Genomic DNA, 20,771 nt, shown 5'->3' with positions numbered 1-20,771 from the left:
TTATTTTAAAAATTAAAAAAACCATAAGTAAATGATGATCTTTTACATGATGAAAACTGAAATTTACGAGCATAGTCATTTGCAAGTTTCAGCAGGATACCACTAAATTCTTGGGCCGATTAGGTGACATGGTGTCATTTAGTAGACTTTTTGGCATCTAATTGATTTTCAGTAATTGATAACTACAATAGTTATTTCTTCTGTTTAGTTGGTAGAATATCAACTGCAACCTATGCATTTTACATGGTACCTCTCAGTTCTTTTGGCCATCCTCGAGTCAGGATGATTTGTGTCAGGTTCTTATCCTTAGTTCCAAGAGTACTGGAGGAAACTTTGGAGTTTCCATTGTGGCTCGGTGGTAATAAACCCGAGTGGTATCCATGAAGATGTGGGTTTGATCCCTGGCCTCACTCAGTGGGTTAAGGATCTGGCGTTGCCATGAGCTGTGGTGTAGGTCACAGACACGACTTGGATCCTGCATTGCTGTGGCTGAGGCATTGGCTGGCAGCTGTAGCTCTGATTTGACCTGGGAACCTCCATATGCTGCACCTGTGGCCCTAAAAAGCAAAACAAACAAACAAACCAAAAAAAAACCCCCCAAAAACCAAAACAGTATTAGTATTGGAGGAAGCTCTAAATCAAGCACTTGCTTTTTACTTTGGTATAATGTGTGAAAACTGGATCCTTAACCCACTGATCGAGGTCAGGGATCAAACCTGTATCCTCATGGATGCCAGACAGATTCGTTTCTGCTGAGCCATGATGGCAACTTCTCTTTTAACATTTTAAAAGAGGTGTGTGTGTTGAACAGAAAAAATGGTTCTACTCATGGCAAAATGTTGAACTATATTGATCTTCAAATCATGAATTGCCATTAAATAAATACTCATTTCAATACTGATATTTTGAATCTATGGTAACTTTTTTCAAAAGTTCCTAGTTTTGTTTTGTCTTTAAAGAAATAAAAGTAACTGTTAAGCTTCCCTTTATTTAAATACCAAAGTGAGAGACCCAGATCGCGAAAAGAATACTTTTCCTTGTGGCAAGATTTCACAAAGCCAGAGTGGAATCTTGTAAGAACAAAGTGACAGGTTGAATATAAAAAGAGGTCATTTTTTAAAAAAAAGTAACGTAATCAGCATTTTTAGAAGAAAGGTACTGTGAGATGTTTGACCTCTAATTAATTCTGGCTATCGTTCTCTTTGTAAGAAGAAAGGAGAAATATTATGGAAAGTTGGGTTCCAAAAATATCACTTTTGATTTTCAACTTGATTTTTAGTTCATGGTTTTCCTGCATGGAAAATTGGTCAACTGTGGCCCGGATCTTATTGGTAGTATCCCTGGAGCTCTGTATCCACAGGTTCCGTATCGTGGATTCAACCAACCACAGCATCATGTATTGACTGGTTGAATCCGTAGATACAGAGGGCTGACCACGGACTTGAGCCTCTGTGGATCCTCTCTGGGTACCAAGAGAAGGGCTACAACTTTGTTTCTCAAGCCAACAAAGAGAAGTAAGCCACCTCTAGAAAAAGTTTCTTGGAGTTCCTGCTGTGGTGCAGCGGGTTAAGGATCTGGCATTGCCACACCTGTGGCCTAGGTTACAGAGTTGGCTTGGTTTCTACCCCTGGCTTGGGAACTTCCATATGCCGCAGGGGTGGCCAAAAAAGAAAAAAAAGAAAAAGTTGCTTTACTAAAAAACAAACAAAAAACCCCAGAGAAGCATTTTATGTGATTTAAAAAAATTCTGAGACATCATCATAGGCATGGTTTCGTACGTGAAACCAGCAAAGACTGTTTCAGCTAAGATATGACAGTTCATAAACTAGACAGAGCAAATGGATAAGAACCATGAGTCCTCTCTCTCCCTAACTCAGACTCTAACTCCAACATCTCCCATTTCCCCTGCCGCCCATTACTTTTGCTCACAGGCTCTGTGTCCTCTCCTCTACCCCAGCATTTGTTTCCTAAACACAAATGTGCTCAAGTCGCTTCCCAGCCTGAGAACCTCTGCCACGTACTCTTTACACACAGGACGACTGGTCAGCCTGTTACAGGGCTGCCTTCACAGGTTTATATCCTGTGCGTCTGCCCAAGGCCCCTTGGTTTAATGCTCTGCTGTCGCCATCTTGCAATTCTTCATATTTGAACCAGGGGCCCTGCATTTCTGTTTTGCACTGGGCCCCCAAGCATTATGTAGCTGCTCCTGCTTGTTGTCTTGGTGCATACAGCCCCTACTAGTGTCCTTCTATAGAACTTCTTTTTTCTACTTCCCCCTGTGTACCACCTGCTCTGTCCATGTGCTGTTTCTTTTCCCCACTCTCTTCCTTTGCCTGCTTCTGCTTCTCTGCCCAGCCCGTTCCTACTCAAGGACGCAACATCAATCTCACCTCCTATTTAAAACCCCATTCTGCAAGAAGAAGGATTGCTTTCTCTTTGTACATTTTGTTTCTATTTATCAGCACATCGGTTGGGTTCTTCACCAAACCATGACCTGTTTGAGGGTATCTGCTGTTATCTTCTAGGTAAAATCTGACATGTGGACACTACTCAGTGTGTGCTTCTTGAATTTAATCGGTCCAAATGTGTTTATTGAGCTCCTATCATGTACCAGGTACTCTTGGGCTCTGGGTGTATAGTGGTAAAGAAAAAAAACGGACATGGCCCCTGCCTGATGATTTAGGGAATGAGATGCTTTGCATCAACTCCATGAGTGATACAAGTAATAAATAAATCTTTTTGTTGTTGTTGTTTTTGTTTTTTTAGGGCCACACCTGCGGCATATGATGGTTCCCAGGCTAGAGGTGGAATTGGAGCTGTAGCTGCCAGCCTACACCACAGCCACAGCAACGCCGGATCCTTTACCCACTGATCCAGGCCTGGGATCAAACCCGCATCCTCATGGATACTGGTCAGGTTTGTTACCACTAAGCCACGATGGAAACTCCACAGATTGAATCTGACAAATTTAAATTTAAGAAGCTAAGCTTGTTAGTACTATTTCCCCAACTTTCTCTCTTCTCCCCCTGTTTATCTCTTTTCAGGACTGGGGAGAGGCTGAGTAGTCCCAGGACTAAAATATCTTAAACCTTCATCTCTGAGTCCCTGAGCTGAGGTCCTGGAATACGTCATTCATGAGAGTGGGTGGTTTCTAATATCTCTAAAATGTTTCTGCTCCCGTGTGGACTATAGTCCAAATCACGCAGGACACATGCAAGACCGGGGTTTTTTCTCAGTTTCCTTAATGCTTTAAAATGCCTAATAAGTACCTTACGTTGTTATGGCTCACAACGGCATCTCTTATCAGCGTGTAGTTTTATTTCTATAGAGAGGAGTTCAAGACGTACTGAGAAGATGATTTCGATAAATCAGCTGGGTTGGCCCAGATATATTTATTCACTCAACAAACATTTGGGTGACCTCTGCTATATGCCAGACATTGTGCTAGGTGCTGGGAGTACAAAGATAACAAAGAATGTGTTTGTTAGGACGTAGAGACTCTTTGCATAATATATTATGGGAAGTGCTTTATGGGGTTAGGTAGAAATCATCCAGGAGCACCTTTGAGAGAAAGTTAAGTAGCTTTACCTTGGAGGTAATGGGAAATCATGAAAATGCAGTCAACAGAGGTGGTGACACAACTTGAATCTTAAATGATGATATATTTCTAATATGGAAAAGATGAGGAAGGATGAATGTAACAGGAATTACTTTTCTTTCTTTCTTTCTTTTTTTTTTTTTTTGTCTTTTTAGCACCGCACTCATGGCAGATAGAGGTTCCCAGGCTAGTGGTCGAATCGGAGCTGTAGCCTCTGGCCTACACCACAGCCACAGCAACGCCAGATCTGAGCCACATCCTGGCCTACACCACAGCTCATGGCAACGCCAGAGCCTTAACCCACTGAGGGAGGCCAGGGATCGAACCTGTGTTCTCATGGACACTGGTCAGATTTGTTTCTGCTGAGGCACAACAGGAACTCCAAGAATTTCGTAAATAGTACCTGAAACTTAGGGAGAAAGGCAGATTGTTTATTTACAGCAAATGTGGAGATAAAGAAGAATCAATATACTGTTTTTGGTTGTTATTAATAGAAAAATTATAACTAATACATGTGTTTCTGTAGATTAGACTTCTTTTCTAGCATTCTCAGACCTAATATCCCCAGATACCCAGTGGGGAAAATGAGGAAGGTCTTTCCAAGACTTAGGAAATTATTCTTAGAGAAAAACTGTTAGATTTGAAAGATGTCCATTTGTTGAGCAAAATGAAAAGTGACATCTAGACCTCACAGTGAATGAAACATAAGGCTCTTATGAATATGTTCAGGACCTTTCTAGGTTTGAACCTAAACTCATGTTAGTTTTAATACTGAGAGGTGTTTTAGCAGCATCTTGACCCTACCGTGGGGGTGAAGTTCCTTCTCTGTCAATTCCTGACCTGACCTTGACCGCATTCAGGCTGCTTTGAATGAAAATCAGTTGTGTGAGAGCAAGAGTAGGGCATTCATGCTTGGAAGTGACGGACTGACTCAAGGCAGTGAGGACACCCACTGCTGTAACTCTGTATTTATGAATAATACTTGCTTTCTGTTATTCCACCATTGTTATTCCGCCATTGGGGTTATATGGTTCGGTGGAATAATAGATAAAAGGGGATGAATAGAATTAGCTCAGGTATTTCTTAGCTTCATTCCCCACTTTTTAAGCCAGAACCGATTTTCTGCCCCCATTTCTAATGAGTTGACTGCCTTGAACAGATCACATCTCTCATCAAAGAGTCTTTTGCTTCTTAGTGTTTGGTTTTAGCCACTAGGTGAAGAGATAGTGGGCCCAGACTTTATCAGAATCATATCAGAATCAGATCAATCTGCAAAAAGGGAGGGGGCGCATAGTTGTATTTGACTACAGCTGGTAACTAGGATGCTAGGCTATCCAAGTTCAATCATTAAATGGTTTCAGTCAGTACATATATTCAGTAGTATGGAGTGTCTTTGCATAATGGTGTGTCGTATTCTAATAATGGAGTTCTTAATTCTTTATTATTTATTCTTTAATTTTTTTTTCTTTTTCTTTTTGGGCTGCACACATGGCCTATGGAAGTTCCCAGGCTAGGGGTTGAATCAGAGCTGTAGCTGGCAGCCTACACCACAGCTCACAGCAACACCAGATACTTAACCCACTGAGTGAGGCCAGGGATCAAACCTGAATCCTCATGGATACTAGTCGGGTTTGCTACTGCTAAGCCGCAGTGGGAACTCCCTGGTTCTTTAATTTCTTTAAGAATTTTTATTTATTTATTTATTTATTTATTTATTTATTTATTTATTGTCTTTTTGCTATTTCTTGGGCCGCTCTCGCGGCATATGGAGATTCCCAGGCTACGGGTCCAATCGAAGCTGTAGCCACCGGCCTATGCCAGAGCCACAGCAATGTGGGATCCGAGCCGCGTCTGCAACCTACACCACAGCTTACGGCAATGCTGGAAGGGCAGGGACCGAACCCGCAACCTCATGGTTCCTAGTCGGATTCGTTAACCACTGCGCCACGACGGGACCTCCTAATTTCTTTAAGAATTTATAATGTTGGATTTTACTACGAGACACTGAATAAACAGAACGAGCCTGGAGGGAAAGCCACATTGTCATTCTTCATATATTTAGTTGAAGTGTGGAATGTAAGCCCAGTGAAAACCAAGACTAGACAAGGAAGGATAATCAATAAACTTTTGAAAAAGAGTGATAGTAAAGGCACATTGCACCTCTAGAAATAGTGAAACATATAAAGTTAGAACAATTAAAACTGGAACATTATGAAAGAACAAAAAAATAGGAAATAGACTGTACTTTTGGAATCAGAACCTGGTTAGTAAAAGCTGTCCAATGGTTTTATTTTCACCTTAATCACTTATTGGATGTGGACATCTTGAGGGAGGCGTGCTCTTGGTTCAGACAACTCTCTGAGGCTGAGGCAGTTCCCTAAAGGGGCTGATATCTGAAAGCTGTCTCCTGATGATACCCCAGCAGCTGGGCCAACTAGGAGTTCCTCGAAGGGGCAATTGAGATGCTCATCTCTTTTCATTGCAGCCTTCAAATTCGCTTGTTTGTGTATCGCTATCCCACACACACTTGTAGGGTATTGATTTTAATTTAGCACAGCTCCTGTCCTAGAGGAAACATCTCATGGAAGCTGTCATCTCAAGGGCCTTTGTGGTGAGCAAGGATCGGAGTATTCAAAAGTATGTCTCTGAAGGGTTTGGTAAAGTTCTTACTCTTCTCCAGCAGTGGGCAGTTGCTGAGTTGTGGACTGATGGTCTTATGAAGAGCCTTGGGTAGGGGAGGTGGTGAAGGTGAAAATGAAGTCTGTGTTATGAGTATGTGGTCTCCACTTCTGTTCCAGGTGCTTCTTACATCTTTGTACTGATGTTTAACATTGAGGATTCATCTGTGTTGGCTTCTTTTGGCAGGGTCAGAGGAGGGCCGATGGGCTCTGGGAAGGGAGAAGATGCCTAGCTTTATTTTCCCAGTTCCCGAGGAAGCCAGCTATTGCCCACCTCAGCCTTTTAGAACATCCAGCTTAATCTCTTCCGATTGCCTTAGCCCAGAGAGAGGCATCTCCTGTCTTCTTCTTACCTATTTTTGACTCGCCCCACTTGGTGGTAGTGGGCGCAGTTCATGAAGTCCAGTTCATATTAGCCTTTCCCAGAATATTTCCCATAATCCTGTGGAAAGAAAATGTGAGGGAACTCTGCTGGGTTCTCCTGGGGAAGTTTTCTTCACTATGAAAGGGACATATAACAAGCTGTTCCATTTCTGCCTCTGAACATTGCTGCATGGATGCTTGAAATGGGAGTGGCCCTCTTGAAGCCAAGAGAGGAGCCAGCCTAGGGGAATAAGAGAGGAGGGAAGAAAGGCCCTGGAGCCTCGGTGACATTGTTGAGCCACTGACTAAAACAGATCCAAGCCCTTATCTTCACAAAGTGTCATTCTAGTGGGAGCAGATGACAGACCACAAACACATGCGTAATTAAAATACATAGTGGTAAGTGTGATGGAATGAAATAAAGCAAGAAAGGGGAACAAGGAGAGCTGGGAAGGAGTGGTCACATTTTTTGAAAGGTGATCAGTGAAGTCTTCTCTAAGATGGTGACATTTGCTTGAAGTCTCAGCAAAGACAAAGGATGCAGAAGAGCATTCCAGGGAGAGGGTACAGTAAGTGCAAAAGCCTTGAGTGTATCTGGAGAACATTCTGTGTTTGAAGAACTGCTAGGACTCCTGGGAGCAACTGGACATAAGTAGGTAGAGATGTGTTCCGTATCAGGCTGTTGCTGAAGACTTTGGTTCTTACTGTAAGTGAGATGGAATCCTCTGGAGATTTGTAAGGCGGGGGTGACAGGATCCGACTTAATGTTAAAAGGAAAAAAAAAAAAAAAAACAACAAAAACTCTTGTTAACTGGAATAGAACATGATTCAGGGTAATTTAGGTATAAGTTCAGATTTTTAAATTTATCTTGAAAAACGTGCATCGGAAGCCATTCTGCTTATCCTAATGTGAAGACAGGAGAAAGAGCTTACTGGAGGGTTCTTCTTCAGTAATGTTCTTTCCAAAAGGATCTCTGAAATTTTTTTTAGCCACGTATCTATATAACACTGTGCCATATAAGTACATTCACCAAATCCTGTGAGATCTAAAAGTAAATTTGATTCAATAGTTGTGAAGTAGCTTTTATTGCTAGAGAGAAATTTTCCTAAATGTCAGTATGCTCGTGTGGAAACAGACTTTGCTTTTCTCAAATAAATAGATGCATTTTATCTTATTTTATCCTTGGAATAAGGTTTAACATTTAATAAAAGTTACCCTTCAGTCTTTTGATTTTGGTCTTTTTTCTTGTGAATTGGTGACTCTAATAAAGAAAGGCAGAGCTCTTCACTTACTTGTGGTGAATTCCGTAGGACATGTTGGACCATGACAGCGCTGTGTCTGGCTGGCCATTACGTGAACACATAAAATAACTCATTTATATGGGAGTGGTGGGTATACCTTTAACACCAGAGAAGGTATTTTCCAAGTCAGTTATTATCCTCTCTAGTTTATTCAAGGATTCTTATCTAGAGTTGATACTTTTCATTGAGTCCAACTGAGAATCAAATCTCTTGTGAACCAGCTCTTTAGTTTTAGACATAAGTCCTTTTAGATCAGGAATGGAAACCTCCTGTGTGAGTTAATGCTGCATATTCTAGGATGAGCCGGCATTGACTTCGAATGAAGAAGATGTTATTTTTGAAGCTGGATTTTTAAATCAATTCCTTTGCATTCTCATCAAGTTCCAAAGAATAAGCATCCTTAGCCAAGGGAACTTCACTAAGTGAAGGGAGAGTAGGGTTCGCTGAGGAGAGAGCGAGACTTTCTGAAGTGCCTCCTGGATGCCCGCACATGGTAGTGTTGATGGTGCTAAAGGTAGTATTTTGATACCTTCCTGCTGGCAGCCCTCAGGTGAATATTATTACCCTCGTTTTCACAGGAGGATACGGAGGTCCAGAAAGGATACATGACTTGCTCAAAGTCATTTAGCAAATAAGTGTGGAAGTGACATTGGTACCCATATTTGGGTGACCTCGCAGTCCACACTGTCTTCTCAAAGCGGCTCCCTAGTGAAAACAGAAGTCAGCATGACACGTTCCTGCAAATGAGTTTGGTTTCTCTAGGGTCTCATTTCTTTTTCTCTTTCTTTCTTTTTCTTTTTCTTTTTTTTTTTTTTTTTGGCTTTTTAGGGCCACACCCACATCATACGAAGGTTCCCAGGCTAGGGGTCGAATTGAAGCTACAGCTGCCCACTTAACACTACAGCCCCAGCCACGCCAGATCCGAGCCACATCTATGACCTACACTACAGCTCACGCAAGGCCGGATCCTTAACCCGCTGAAGGAGGCCAGGAATTGAATCTGCGTCCTCATGGATACTAGTCAGATTTGTTTCCTCTGAGTCATGATGGGAACCACCCCCAGGGTCTCATTTCTGAATCTGTGGTTTCCCTTAGCTCTGTTTGGACCCGAATAGCCCTGTATGAAGTAGAACACGGAGGTCTTTCTTGTGTCACTTTGTAACTCTGTTACTGCGCATTTTGTGTCGCTTTTTTCAATGTAGTGACTATTCACTGTTAACCAAGCTGCTAAATTCCAGTATGATCTTATTCATTTTATTTCTATTTTAATAAGATGGATTTTTTTTTTTTTTTTTTTTTTTTTTTTTTTTTTTTTGTCTTTTTGCTATTTCTTGGGCCGCTCCCGCGGCATATGGAGGTTCCCAGGCTAGGGGTCTAATCGGAGCTGTAGCCACCGGCCTACGGATTTTTTTGTTTTAATAGATCACTCTTCAAAATTTTTGATGACGTAGACTTCTTGAAATTATGAAGTATCAGTTTGCAATTAAAAGTCACAAAACCAGTGATATTTAAAGAGTATAGAACATTATGATATGAATCATGTTTTATTATTTGTACCTAATGGTTTAAAAAGTAGTCATTATTGATTTATAGGAGAACTGATTAAGACACATTCAGCCAGCTCTGATAACATTGAAATTTTTATTGCAGGACTCTTGTGTTGACTCTGGATCACTTCTTAAATGGTCTCATGATTGCTTAAAATTACCCTGGGCTACATTTCTTTTTTGTTTTTGGCCATGCCTGCAGCATGTGGACATTCCTGGGCTAGGGATCAGGCCCACGCCACTACAGTGACAATGCTGGATCCTTAACCTGCTGTGCTGCAAGAGAACTCTCTAGTCTAAATTTCACATCAGGAGTTCCCGTTGTGGCGCAGTGGTTAACGAATCCGACTAGGAACCATGAGGTTGCGGGTTCGGTCCCTGCCCTTGCTCAGTGGGTTAACGATCCGGCATTGCCATGAGCTGTGGTGTAGGTTGCAGACGCGGCTCGGATCCCGCGTTGCTGTGGCTCTGGCATAGGTCACCGGCTACAGCTCCGATTCGACCCCTAGCCTGGGAACCTCCATATGCCGCGGGTGCGGCCCAAGAAATAGCAACAACAACAACAACAACAAAAAGTTCATATCAAACTGGGGAGAAAAAGTGTTTGAAAGGATAATATCATTGAATGCTTTCATCCGAGTTACTGTCTATTAATTTTTCCTCTCTCCATTTTTTTTCTCCTAGGTGAAAAATTCAAAGTGGAAACAAAGACCATTGCTGTTGACTTTACATCAGAAGATATTTATGATAAAATTAAAGCAAGCTTGGCAGGTCTTAATATTGGTGTTTTAGGTTTGTATCTTTGTCACATTTATAGATGTTTCTCACATTTATTGACGGACTGTTTTCTTTTTGGATGTTAGATGTTCAGTTGGTGAAATGACTAGTGAGAAGAAAATTGTCTTGTTAATGCAATTGATCATTAGATGATCATTAGATGATATAAATCTGCACACGCTGGTATCTGTGTTTGGGGTTGTATCTTAATGACGATTCTATAATTTGGGTTGTTATGTTAGAGTGTAAGAAAGATCTAGACATTATATTTATGGCTGTCCCATATAAACTGAGGATGAGAGACACCCAAGGCGAACTAGAGCAAGATGACCAGTGCTGGGCACATGTGGCTACTGAACACTTAAAATGTAGCTAGCCTGAATGGAAATCTATTATTAGTTGTAAAATACATGCTTGACTTGAAGGCTTAGTATGAGAAAAAGAATACAAAATATTTCAAAGAATTTTATGTGAAGTAATGGTAAGGTGATACTATTTTGGATATAGTGGGCTAAAATAAAGGACATCATGGAGTTCCCTTGTGGTGCAGCAGGTTAAGGCCCTGTTGTCACTGCAGTGGCTCAGGTCACTGCTGTGGCACGGGTTTGATCCCTAGCCCGGGAATGTCCATGTGCCGTGGGGACAGCCAGAAAAAAAAAAGACATTATGCAAATTAGTTTATTTTCTTTCTTTCTTTCTTTTTTTTTTTTGCTTTAAAAAAATGTGGCTACTAGAAAGATGAAAATTACGTGTGTGGCTTGCATTATATTTGTGGGGGGCAGTGCTGAACTTGTGCAAAAAATTATCCCTCCTTCACGCTCTACTTTCCAGGCAGCCTTTGATGACAGAGAGCTCTCTCCTTAGCTTTCTCTTTCCCTTCTCTCCATTCTCCTTGGATCATGTCCAGTGTCCTCTCTTCAGTGGGTTTACCACTCAGAGATGACTTACCTCCAAACTCTAGTTCAGAGCTCTGTTAAAATGTAGACCCGTATGTCTAGCTGTCACCTTAACAACCCCACACTCGGACATCCTAGAGGCACCCCAAACTTGAATGATCCTCATTCCCCAAAAAGGCTCCTTCTCCAGCATTCCCCATCTTATTCGATGGCACTATCGTTATAGATGCTCAAGCCAAAAACCTGAATGTCATCAAGAGGTCCACCTTCTCCTAAGGTGGACCCAATTGCAGTTTCACACAGTTGCACTTTCACACACGTAAAGTCCTGCTGCCTCCACTCCCTCAATATTTCTGGACTCATGCTTTTTCCTACCCCACGGGCTAGGCCACGTCACCATTATCTCACCCCATATCGATTCCCTCTTCCCTTCGAACGTGCTTATTACACCCTGCCCTTCCCTTCTCAACACTTATCCCACAGGTAAGTATTTTTGCTCAGGGCTGTCTTCCCTATTAGAACATTATATGACCTAAAGTCAGGTGCTTTTTTTTTTTTTTTTTTTTTCCATTGGTATAGTTCCCGTTCACTGACTGATGAATGAATGAAGAGGGTTTAAACTGCTGACTCACAGGTAGCAACTTACTAAGGAGCTGGACGATGAAAACAGTGGTTCCCTTAGCATAGGTGGCCCAGGAAAAGCTCAACCCTTATGTCTAATTATCAGTGCTTATGTACTGACACAAGTCCTAGGATTCTAGAAGTGGGGAAAACGTGCTTGGGTACCATGTACACTGTACCCTTATCTGCAGCAGATCTATCTGTTGTGCCTAAACTCACCCTGCAGACTTTCTCTACTGGGTCAGGAAAGAACAGCTGAAGAGTGCCTTTTATAGCCCTCGAGCCCTGCAGCGACCTGATGCCAACATCTTCCATCTTCAGCAGCACAGTCTCAGAGTAGTTCTCGTTTCATAGTTACCCAGTGAAAAGCAGCTGAAATTTATCCAAAGCTAAGAACTGTGGTGATTAACTGAACTACTTCTGAGAGAAGGTTATTCTCCAAGAACAGAAGTTCGAGATATGTCTCCTCTCATTAGGGTTCCTGGATCCACCTCCTTGCTTAAGCCCGCCTTCACTTCCCATTCCATTGCTAGTTTGAAAGGGGTTTGGAGTGAACCATAGCAGCGTCTATCCTCACCAGTAAGTGAGAGCTGCTTCTGATGTGGAAGTTCAAAAAGTCAAGAACTTTACGGATTTGGAAGTTTAAAAAATCAAGAATTTTATGGATGTTAGTGGTGCGTAACCCTAAGCTGAAGGAAGAAGAGCTTGGGGAAGATTCCAGGCATATTAGAGAAGAGCCCAAGGCAAAACAGACCTGAGTGTTCATTCCTCTTTTGCTGCTGGTTTTCCCGTAAGTGTGGGAGTAGCTGCGGGTGTAGGTGGGGCATGGGGGTGTCTGATACGGACCAGGCAGGGGCTGAAAAATAGCAGGTCAAAGCCAGGGTTCACCTCAGGCCCAAGAGTACTGCGTAAGCCTCTGTGTGGTTAACTTTTTAAAAATTGCCTTATCAAGAAATTATATGAGATCATTCTTTTATGGTGTGTGGAAGAAAGGAGGGGTCTTGACTAAAGAAATGTTAGGAAACATTTTTTTAAGTATTTTCTCTTTATTATTCCTCCTTTTAAATTCCAATAAAGAAAACAATGGCAGTTAGCAGGTTCACAGCAACTTAGGCAGTGGGATAAAGAGATTTGGGAAAGAAGTGACATTTTTCTGGAAGAAAACTGGAAGAGAACCAGATGCTCTTTGTCTTTCTAGAAATGACTCAGAATCCTGGGTAACTTTTTGAAGCCTGTTTTTGTTTGTGTGTTTAAGATCTGGTGAATCTTTCATAACGTGGTCCAATACTGCCACATCTCAGCAAAAGCATCAGTTTTGGTAATAAGAATAAGGTATCTGAAATGTAACACGAAGGAGTAGTAGACACAGAAAAAACAGACAGTGGCGAAGTCCCAGGTGTGTTGCTCAGTCTCTGTGTGAACTTAGGCAAGTCGCTTATCTCTCTGAGCCAGGCCTTCTCTGCTGGATGACAGCTCCTCCAAGGGGTCAAAAATTGGTTCAGGGGTGTGGTGTGAGATCCTATCCTTTTTATGTTTAAAGCACAGATAGACTTACAGCAGGGAAGCAAGATAGGCAGTGTATCTGTGGTTTTACAATTTCATGGGAGGGAGGATCAGGGGAAAATAATACCCAAAAAGGCTCCTTGTGCAGGAAGGGGTAATACTGAACAAAAGGCTAAGAAACACCTTTCTAAGCCTTCATTTCCTCAGCTGTGAAAACAGGTAGTAAGAGTTCCCACTGTGGCTCAGTGGATTAAAATCTCAACATAGTGTCCACGAGGATGCAGGTTTGATCCCTGGCCTTGCTGAGCGGGTCAAGGATCCGACCTTGCCCCAGTCTGTGGCGTGTGTAGGTCGCAGATGCCGCTCAGATCTGGCGTTGCTGTGGCTGTGGTGTAGACCAGCAGTTGCAGCTCCAGTTCGACCCCTAGCCTGGGAATATCCAATTAAAAAATGGGTCAGTATCACCCACCGTAAAGGATTGTTATGCTATAACTGTATCTGGGAGTTCCTGCTGTGGTACAAGAGGTTAAGAATCTGGCTGCAGTGGCTCAGGAGAGGTGTCGGTTCAATACCTGACCTGGCTCAGTGGATTGTAGGATCAGGCACTGCCGTAGCTGTGGTGTAGGTCACAGTCGAGGCTTGGATTTAGTCCTGGCCTGGGAACTTCTGAAATATGCCGTGAGTACAGCCATTAAAAACCACCACCACCACAGCAATATCTAAATATATACAGAGAGAATGAGAGACTGGAAATAAAGCAGACGGGGGAAATATGGTTTCCACCAGGGACAATTTTGCGATGTCTGGCAGTGTCCAGACGTGTTTCTGGTTGTCACTAATTGGGGGGAGAGGGGGGAGGAAGTGCATCCGGCCCGAGTGGGTAAAGGCGAGGGACGCTGCGAAACATCCTACAGTGAGGAGGACAGACTCCCACAGCCAAGAGTCGTCGCTCTGAAATCGCAGCAGTGCTGAGGCTGAGAAACCCTGCTTGAAGCTGGTCTCCGATTAAACGGTGCTGATGGAGTACTTGCGGAGAAACACACGCACAGACAACTTAATTTTTTTTTTTTTTGTCTTTTTGCTATTTCGTGGGCTGCTCTCGCGGCATACGGAGGTTCCCAGGCTAGGGGTTGAATCGGAGCTGTAGCCACCGGCCTACGCCAGAGCCACAGCAAGGCAGGATTCGAGCCGCGTCGGCGACCTACACCACAGCTCACGGCAACGCCGGATCGTTAACCCACTGAGCAAGGGCAGGGACCGAACCCGCAACCTCATGGTTCCTAGTGGGATTCGTTAACCACTGCGCCATGACGGGAACTCCACAACTTAATTTTTGATGTCTGGGTCGGTTACAGGTCAATAATAAAAATGATCACAGCTCATGTTTACATAATCCTTTAAAGTTTATAGCAGCACTTTTACATACATTTTACTGTTCACTGGCTATACATTTCCTTTTCTTCCGAATCTACTGGAAGACAGAACTGTCTCCTTAATCACAAGCTTGGTATAATTATTATTGACATTATTAGCAGATACCACATACTTGCATTGTGATTTTAATGTGTCAAGATTTTATTTATTATTTATTTATTTTGATTTTTAGGGCCACACCCGCGGCATATGGAAGTTCCTAGGCTAGGGGTCGTATCAGAGCCACACGGGCTCTGAGCTGTGTCTGCAACCTACACCACAGCTCACCGGCAATGCCGGATCCTTAACCCACTGAGCAAGGCCAGGGATCAAACCTGCCACATCGTGGTTCCCAGTCAGGTTTGTTTCCACTGCGCCACAACGGGAACTCCTATGTTTTCTTTTTCTTTGATTATTTGGGCCTACAGCCCCCTCGCTTAATTTCCCTCTCTCCTCCCCACCAAGATCCCACATATCCCCAACCTTTGTTAATAAGAGGAAAACAGCCTTATTTCTTCTCCTTCCTCCCATGCTCAATGTCAGTCTCACCTTTATAACAATCCTTAAAATAACCGATGTGTACCCTGATTTCTAGCAAGATGGACCAAGCAATCCATATTAAGTCATAGGAAGGAATTTTTTTTTTTTTAACCAAGTGTTAATGAAACCAGTAAAGATAAAAAGGAATATAAATTATCCCCAAGGTCATTCCATTGTTTGAATAGCATTAGCCACCAAAGCATAGGCAGTGCTTAATAAAGAACATTAGTATTTTCAGAATTACAAAGAAAAATGCTGAAGTGCTTTGTCATGAAAGAACCATGGGGTTTTCAATAAGATAAGCAGGAAGAAAATGGCCATGAGTTGTGTGAATTTGTACTGAAAGGTCACCGTAACTCAATAAGACTATACGTGTGTAAGGTTGAGCCAATGGACTGTTAACTCTGTTGTGTAAAGCCAGCAAGCACCTGCTGTCTTCTCTCAGGCAAATGCCTGGAACCACAGATTTGAGAAAGCTTCAAACCCTGTTGAGGGAAAATGACAGCATTCCTGCTTTTAGTAAGCACACAATCATGACTGCTATAATGCGTACTTGATTCCTCAGGAGAGACTCATGTGGGTTCCAAATTGGTTTGGGGACTTCATACAATACATTACAGGAGGTGTCGTTTAGCAAGTCCTGAGAAGTAGCCTGGGATTTGCCTGTGTGCCACAGAAAATACTTTTATCAAATTCCGCTATGTGACTTTTTTAACTTTTAAAAACTGGTATTCTTGCCGTTCCCTGGGGGCTCAGCAGGGTAGGATCTGGCGTTGTCACTGCAGTAGCTCTGGCTGCTGTTGTGGCACAGGTTTGATCCCTGGCCCAGGAACTCCTGTATGCCAAGGGTGTGGCCAAGATTTTTTTTTTTTTTTAAGTGGCATTCTTTATTCTAGAAGCAAAAATAGAATGGTCCTCCTGGGGAAAGATGGTTACTTAATTAGTGATTCATTAAAAAAAAAAATCAACTATAGGGTTATTCAGGCTTTTACTGCATCCTGGACCAAGAAGATCACCGTGCCAAATGCTGTGAAGTTCTTCTCCACCCACATTGTCATTTTTTATGTAAGTGTATTCAAGAGAATCAGTTGGTATAGGGTGACTTGTGATGGCTTAGTTCTTCAGGCCTATTTATTACCCATCACCTTTTTTTCTATCTGTACACACTGCCCATAATTTTATTAAGAAGCAGCATTTAAATAACAATATGTAGAGATAACAAAAGTCGGCTGATTGCAAAGAATCATTGATTGCAAAAGCTGGAATGGACCTTTATTATTCTCTTTTTTTTTTTACTATGCCCTTCATAAATGAATACTTGCTCCATTAATGTATTGGGTGAGTTATTTTTTAATTAGTATCCTTCCCTTCTCAGCTGAATGAGAAAATATCTCAATTATTTTTGCCCAGGCAACCTTATGGATGGGAAATAGTTGGAAAGCATTTGTGTTCTGTTTTTCTCCCCTGCAGCCCAATATTTCCCAGAATGTTCTGGGGTAGAGAATAGTCGAGTGTTGGAAATAAATATCTTAAAAGATAGTTTGAGCAGAGATGAATAGTTCAGATCAGTCAACTCTATGTCTGTTTATACTTAATTTTCTAAGCTTCTTAACAAAAGACTCAAGAGTATTATTAGTTACTTGGGGGAAGGAGCATTTAGCTTCAAAACAGCAAACTCCCAGATCATTAATTTGGTTGAGATCCAGAGATGGCTTCCTTCTAGTTGAGTCCGCAAGTGTCAAAGGAAGAGGAAATAGATGGAGGCCTAGGAGAGGGAGCCATAGGGCTGCAGGAACTGGGTTGAGGAAGACTTTTCCAGGAGCCCTGGGGAGGGAGAAAACTTGAGCACACTGGGAAGTTAGGTGACTTCCAGTCCTAACGGATGAAGGAGTTTACAAGCAGAAGAGTCTTGCTTCTTCTTCAGAGGTTTAAACATATATAAAGTTACAGATTATCTTCTTGGCATTCTCAAGAATGTTACTAATTAGAAATTAGTTTAAATCACCTTCTTTTGAAACATAAATATCTCTGAAAGACCAATGACGTCTTCATTTACATCTTATTGGGATTCGTACATTCAGTTTATTACCTGTCTACGTGCTGGATCAGTCCCCTGAGGAAGTGGCTATTTTAGTTGATGAAAGACATGGAGAAATCACTTTGAAATGGAGAATATTATTCTAAGTACATCGGAAGTGTTTCTAGGAGCATGGTAGGGTGATAGTTTGCAGAGTGTGTGGAGTTGATTATGACAGGATATGAGATGCGTGCCTTCTACGGGGTTAGGATACTTGCAAAATTTCCCTTTTATAATGCAATCGAATTCTCTCCCTCACCACTCAGAGTTAGTGTAGGCTCCACAAGTTCAAGGACACAGTCCCCAATAAGACCTCCCTCACATCAGACACCAGCTGCAAGTATAGGGGTCCCCAGGCCACCTGCACTTGTGACCAACTGGCTACAAATTTGGGGGTTCCCATGACTACTTAGGCTTGGATAATTTGCTCTGTGTAAAATTACAGTTTTATTAGGAAGGATACAAATCAAGACCAGCCAGATGAAGAGACACAACGGACAAGGTCTGAGAGGGTTTCGAACTCAGAGCTTCTCTGCCCTCTTTTTGTGGAGTCAGGACTCATCACCCTTTCTGCACATCTGTGTGTTTACCAACCAGAAAGCTCCACTGAACTCAGTGTCCAGAGTTTTTACTGAGGTTTCCTATGTGATGTGATGAATCAAATCATTAGCCAAATGATTCAGCTCAATTTCTAGCCCCCTCCCTCTTCCAGAGGTTGGGCTGGCTCAAAGCCCCAGCTCTGGTCACACAGTTGGTCTTCCTGCTGACCAGCCCTTATCCTGATATGTCTTGTGAGCATAAACTCAGGTGTGTGCCAGAGGCCTGCCCTGAATAACAAAGACGTTTGCATGACCCTTGAAATTCCCAGAGTTTAGAACCCCTGCAGGGATCTGGGACAAAGGCCAGGCAAATTCTTTGTTATACGGCCCTTTTCTTTCCTATTTGTTGATTGATTCCTTCCATCAGTCATCCACTACTCATTCAACAAGTAAGATTCCAGAGGTATAAAGCCGTAAATGTAACTGATAATTGTTTTTGCTTTTATGCAAGACAGACACTGAACAGGTCGTTGGGAGCGTGTTGCACGTAATTAGAGGTTATGCTACTGAGAAGGTGAAAAGTGTCCGAGATGATCCTTCTGGGAAAGTAATGTTTAAGTTGAGACCTGAAGGCTGATGAACGCTGGGAGAAGAGAGGTTTCCAGATAGAAGAAATTGGAAGTACCAAAGCCCTGAGGTGAATGTGCTTCGCAGGTTGGAGGCACTGACCAAAGATCTGTAAATCTAGAGCCTGGACTGCAAAGGGGACAGTGACTAGAGTCTGAGGATGAAGCAGCGCCACATCACAAAAGGCTTAGAAAACCAGGTTGATACAGGTTGGACTTGACTGGAAGGACAATAGACACTGTAGAGCTTTAAGCAGTAAATTGATATCAGACCAGAATTTTAGAGAGCGCGTTCAGGCCCCCAAGTGGAAGAGGCAAGAATTGGTACAGGAGCCCAGTAAGGCCATATCAGCAATGAAATATAAAATGAGGATGGCTTATATTAGGATAATGGCAGTAGGAATGGGTAGCAATGAATTGACGAGAGCGATGTGTAGGAAACAGAAACAGGACTAATTTGTGATGAGGTCTTGTCTGACAGAAGGAGTGAAGCATAGTCATAGGAGTTTGTTTTTAATTACTATTGCCAAGATTCATGAAGGGTTTTTTATGTGCCAGGCCATGCTAGTGAATCTCATTTAATCCTCAACAGTCCAACAAGACAGACATGAGTATTTCTATGCCCATTTTACAGACAAGAAACAGACTGACAGTGGTTAAATGCACTGTTCAGGATTATACAGTTACTAATTAGCAACTTCCAGGTCAACTTGAGCAACTGGGTGCTATCTGCCTACAACAAGAGACCCTGGACCAGGAGCAGTTCTGTAGAGAAAAAAATGAGAATTTCCTTAGGCGATATGTGAAACACGAGAGAGCTTTGAGCAATCCAAGAAGAGATTCAAGTAGGCAGAGGGATCTGGCATAAGTCCCCTCTTTGTGTTGATGAAGCCGGAGCCTGGTATAGCCAATCATGGGTAGCAGAATAGGTATGTGGAATTTTTTTTTTTTTAATATACTAGGAGACTCAGCAGGAACATTATTAGACTAAGTATAGGGCTTTATAGTTCCATTCGATGTATTGAATGAGATTGGATTTCTAAAGTGAGAATAAGACTGAATTCCAATGTATTTCCTTTTCCTTGAAAACCACTCATGGTCTTAATTAAAGCAAAACCTTTACCTTAAAACTGGGTAATTAGCTGTGGTTTCAGAAATGTAAGCGGAACCATCATTCACGGAATTGATACCTCTTTCTGCTGTTTGCTGATGTTTAACCACCAACCTCCTGCCCTGCTTCTTTCCTCATCGTCTCTTCCAACTTAGTGTATGGCAGATCTTACATGGTTTTGTAATGAGCATCACGTAGCAGTTTATAATTAAACAGTGGAAATGAAAGGTTCTGTTGTGTTGCTTCTGACTCAATCTTAATTTTTCAATTTCTGAGTAAAAGCGCTGCAAATTTAAAGCCTTGTAAACTCTCTTTTATTTAGAAATTGCTACTCACAAGTGTATGAAAACTGTAAAGTTTGCAAAATGTTTTACTTGGTGTTCCAAATATCATCTGTCAGAGTAGGAACATGTGCTAGCTACAGCAATATGTTAAATAAGGCAAGGAAGGAATTTTCTTTGCATCACTTTCCAAACTCCGCAGACTGTAAGATCAGATCTACTCGACTGAAGTAAAGAGAGTAGGGGAGCAATTAGGATAAATTCAATCGGTAGAAACCGTTATTCTGGTTAACTGTTGCCTAGAAAACTCTTTCCGAAGGGTCTCTCCACTTCGATGCTGGACCCATACAATAAAAGCAGAGACCTTGGCTGTCCTGCTGCCACCTCAGTACCTACCTTTCAGTAGTGTTGGGTGCAAAATAGGAGTTCAGTGAATCCTTGTTAAATAAATGACCTTGCAACAATGACAACTCTTTCTCCTCCATTTATTAACATACTAGTGTGTTCTAGACATCGGGGTAAAGATTTTATGCCTATCATCTCCTCCTTTAATTCTGAAATGGATGTTCCCATTTTGTATATAAAGGTGATGAGGAAACTGAGGCTTATTGGGGTGAAATCGCTCCCCCTTGTTAGGATTTGGTCATAGTAGAACAGGACTGAGCCCCAGGGTCTATTGGACTGCAAGATCCATCCCCTTCTAGTTCAAAAGCTTAAGAGAGGAGAGGTTTCTCCCCACTTGTGGTATTAATTAGGTCTACATTTAAAATTTGTAGTGTATTTGGAAATATAGTGAGGTGGCAGCGTTTTTTAAATTCGTTTTTATTAATAAACTCTAACAGGCTTCCCTTTTCTCTAGTCTTTGCTTTGGATGCTTGCACTGCATCAGTGTATCTAAC

General features: G+C 42.1%; 1 protein-coding gene across 6 annotated transcripts in view; it reads left to right on the top strand.

Annotated features, from left to right (window-relative positions):
• Positions 1-20,771, top strand: part of HSD17B12 (hydroxysteroid 17-beta dehydrogenase 12) — a 149,721-nt gene that overhangs the window by 84,744 nt on the left and 44,206 nt on the right. For all 6 annotated transcript variants that reach the window (XR_014837032.1, XR_014837031.1, XR_014837029.1 and 3 more), the window contains exon 4: positions 10,173-10,280. Coding sequence is in view for 2 of the 6 variants with exons in the window: in XM_021083164.2 (XP_020938823.1) it covers positions 10,173-10,280 (108 nt within the window). In the remaining 4 variants the exon portion in view is untranslated. The remainder of the gene's footprint in view (positions 1-10,172; positions 10,281-20,771) is intronic.

Source organism: Sus scrofa, chromosome 2 (assembly GCF_054392235.1).
Source record: "Sus scrofa isolate SSC_HxYL_T2T_F1_AM1 chromosome 2, Sscrofa_HxYL_maternal_Yorkshire_Landrace_v2.0, whole genome shotgun sequence".
NCBI classification, from domain to species: Eukaryota; Metazoa; Chordata; class Mammalia; order Artiodactyla; family Suidae; genus Sus; species Sus scrofa.
Note: the sequence above shows the minus strand (reverse complement) of the source record. Positions and strands in the feature narration are given on the sequence as shown.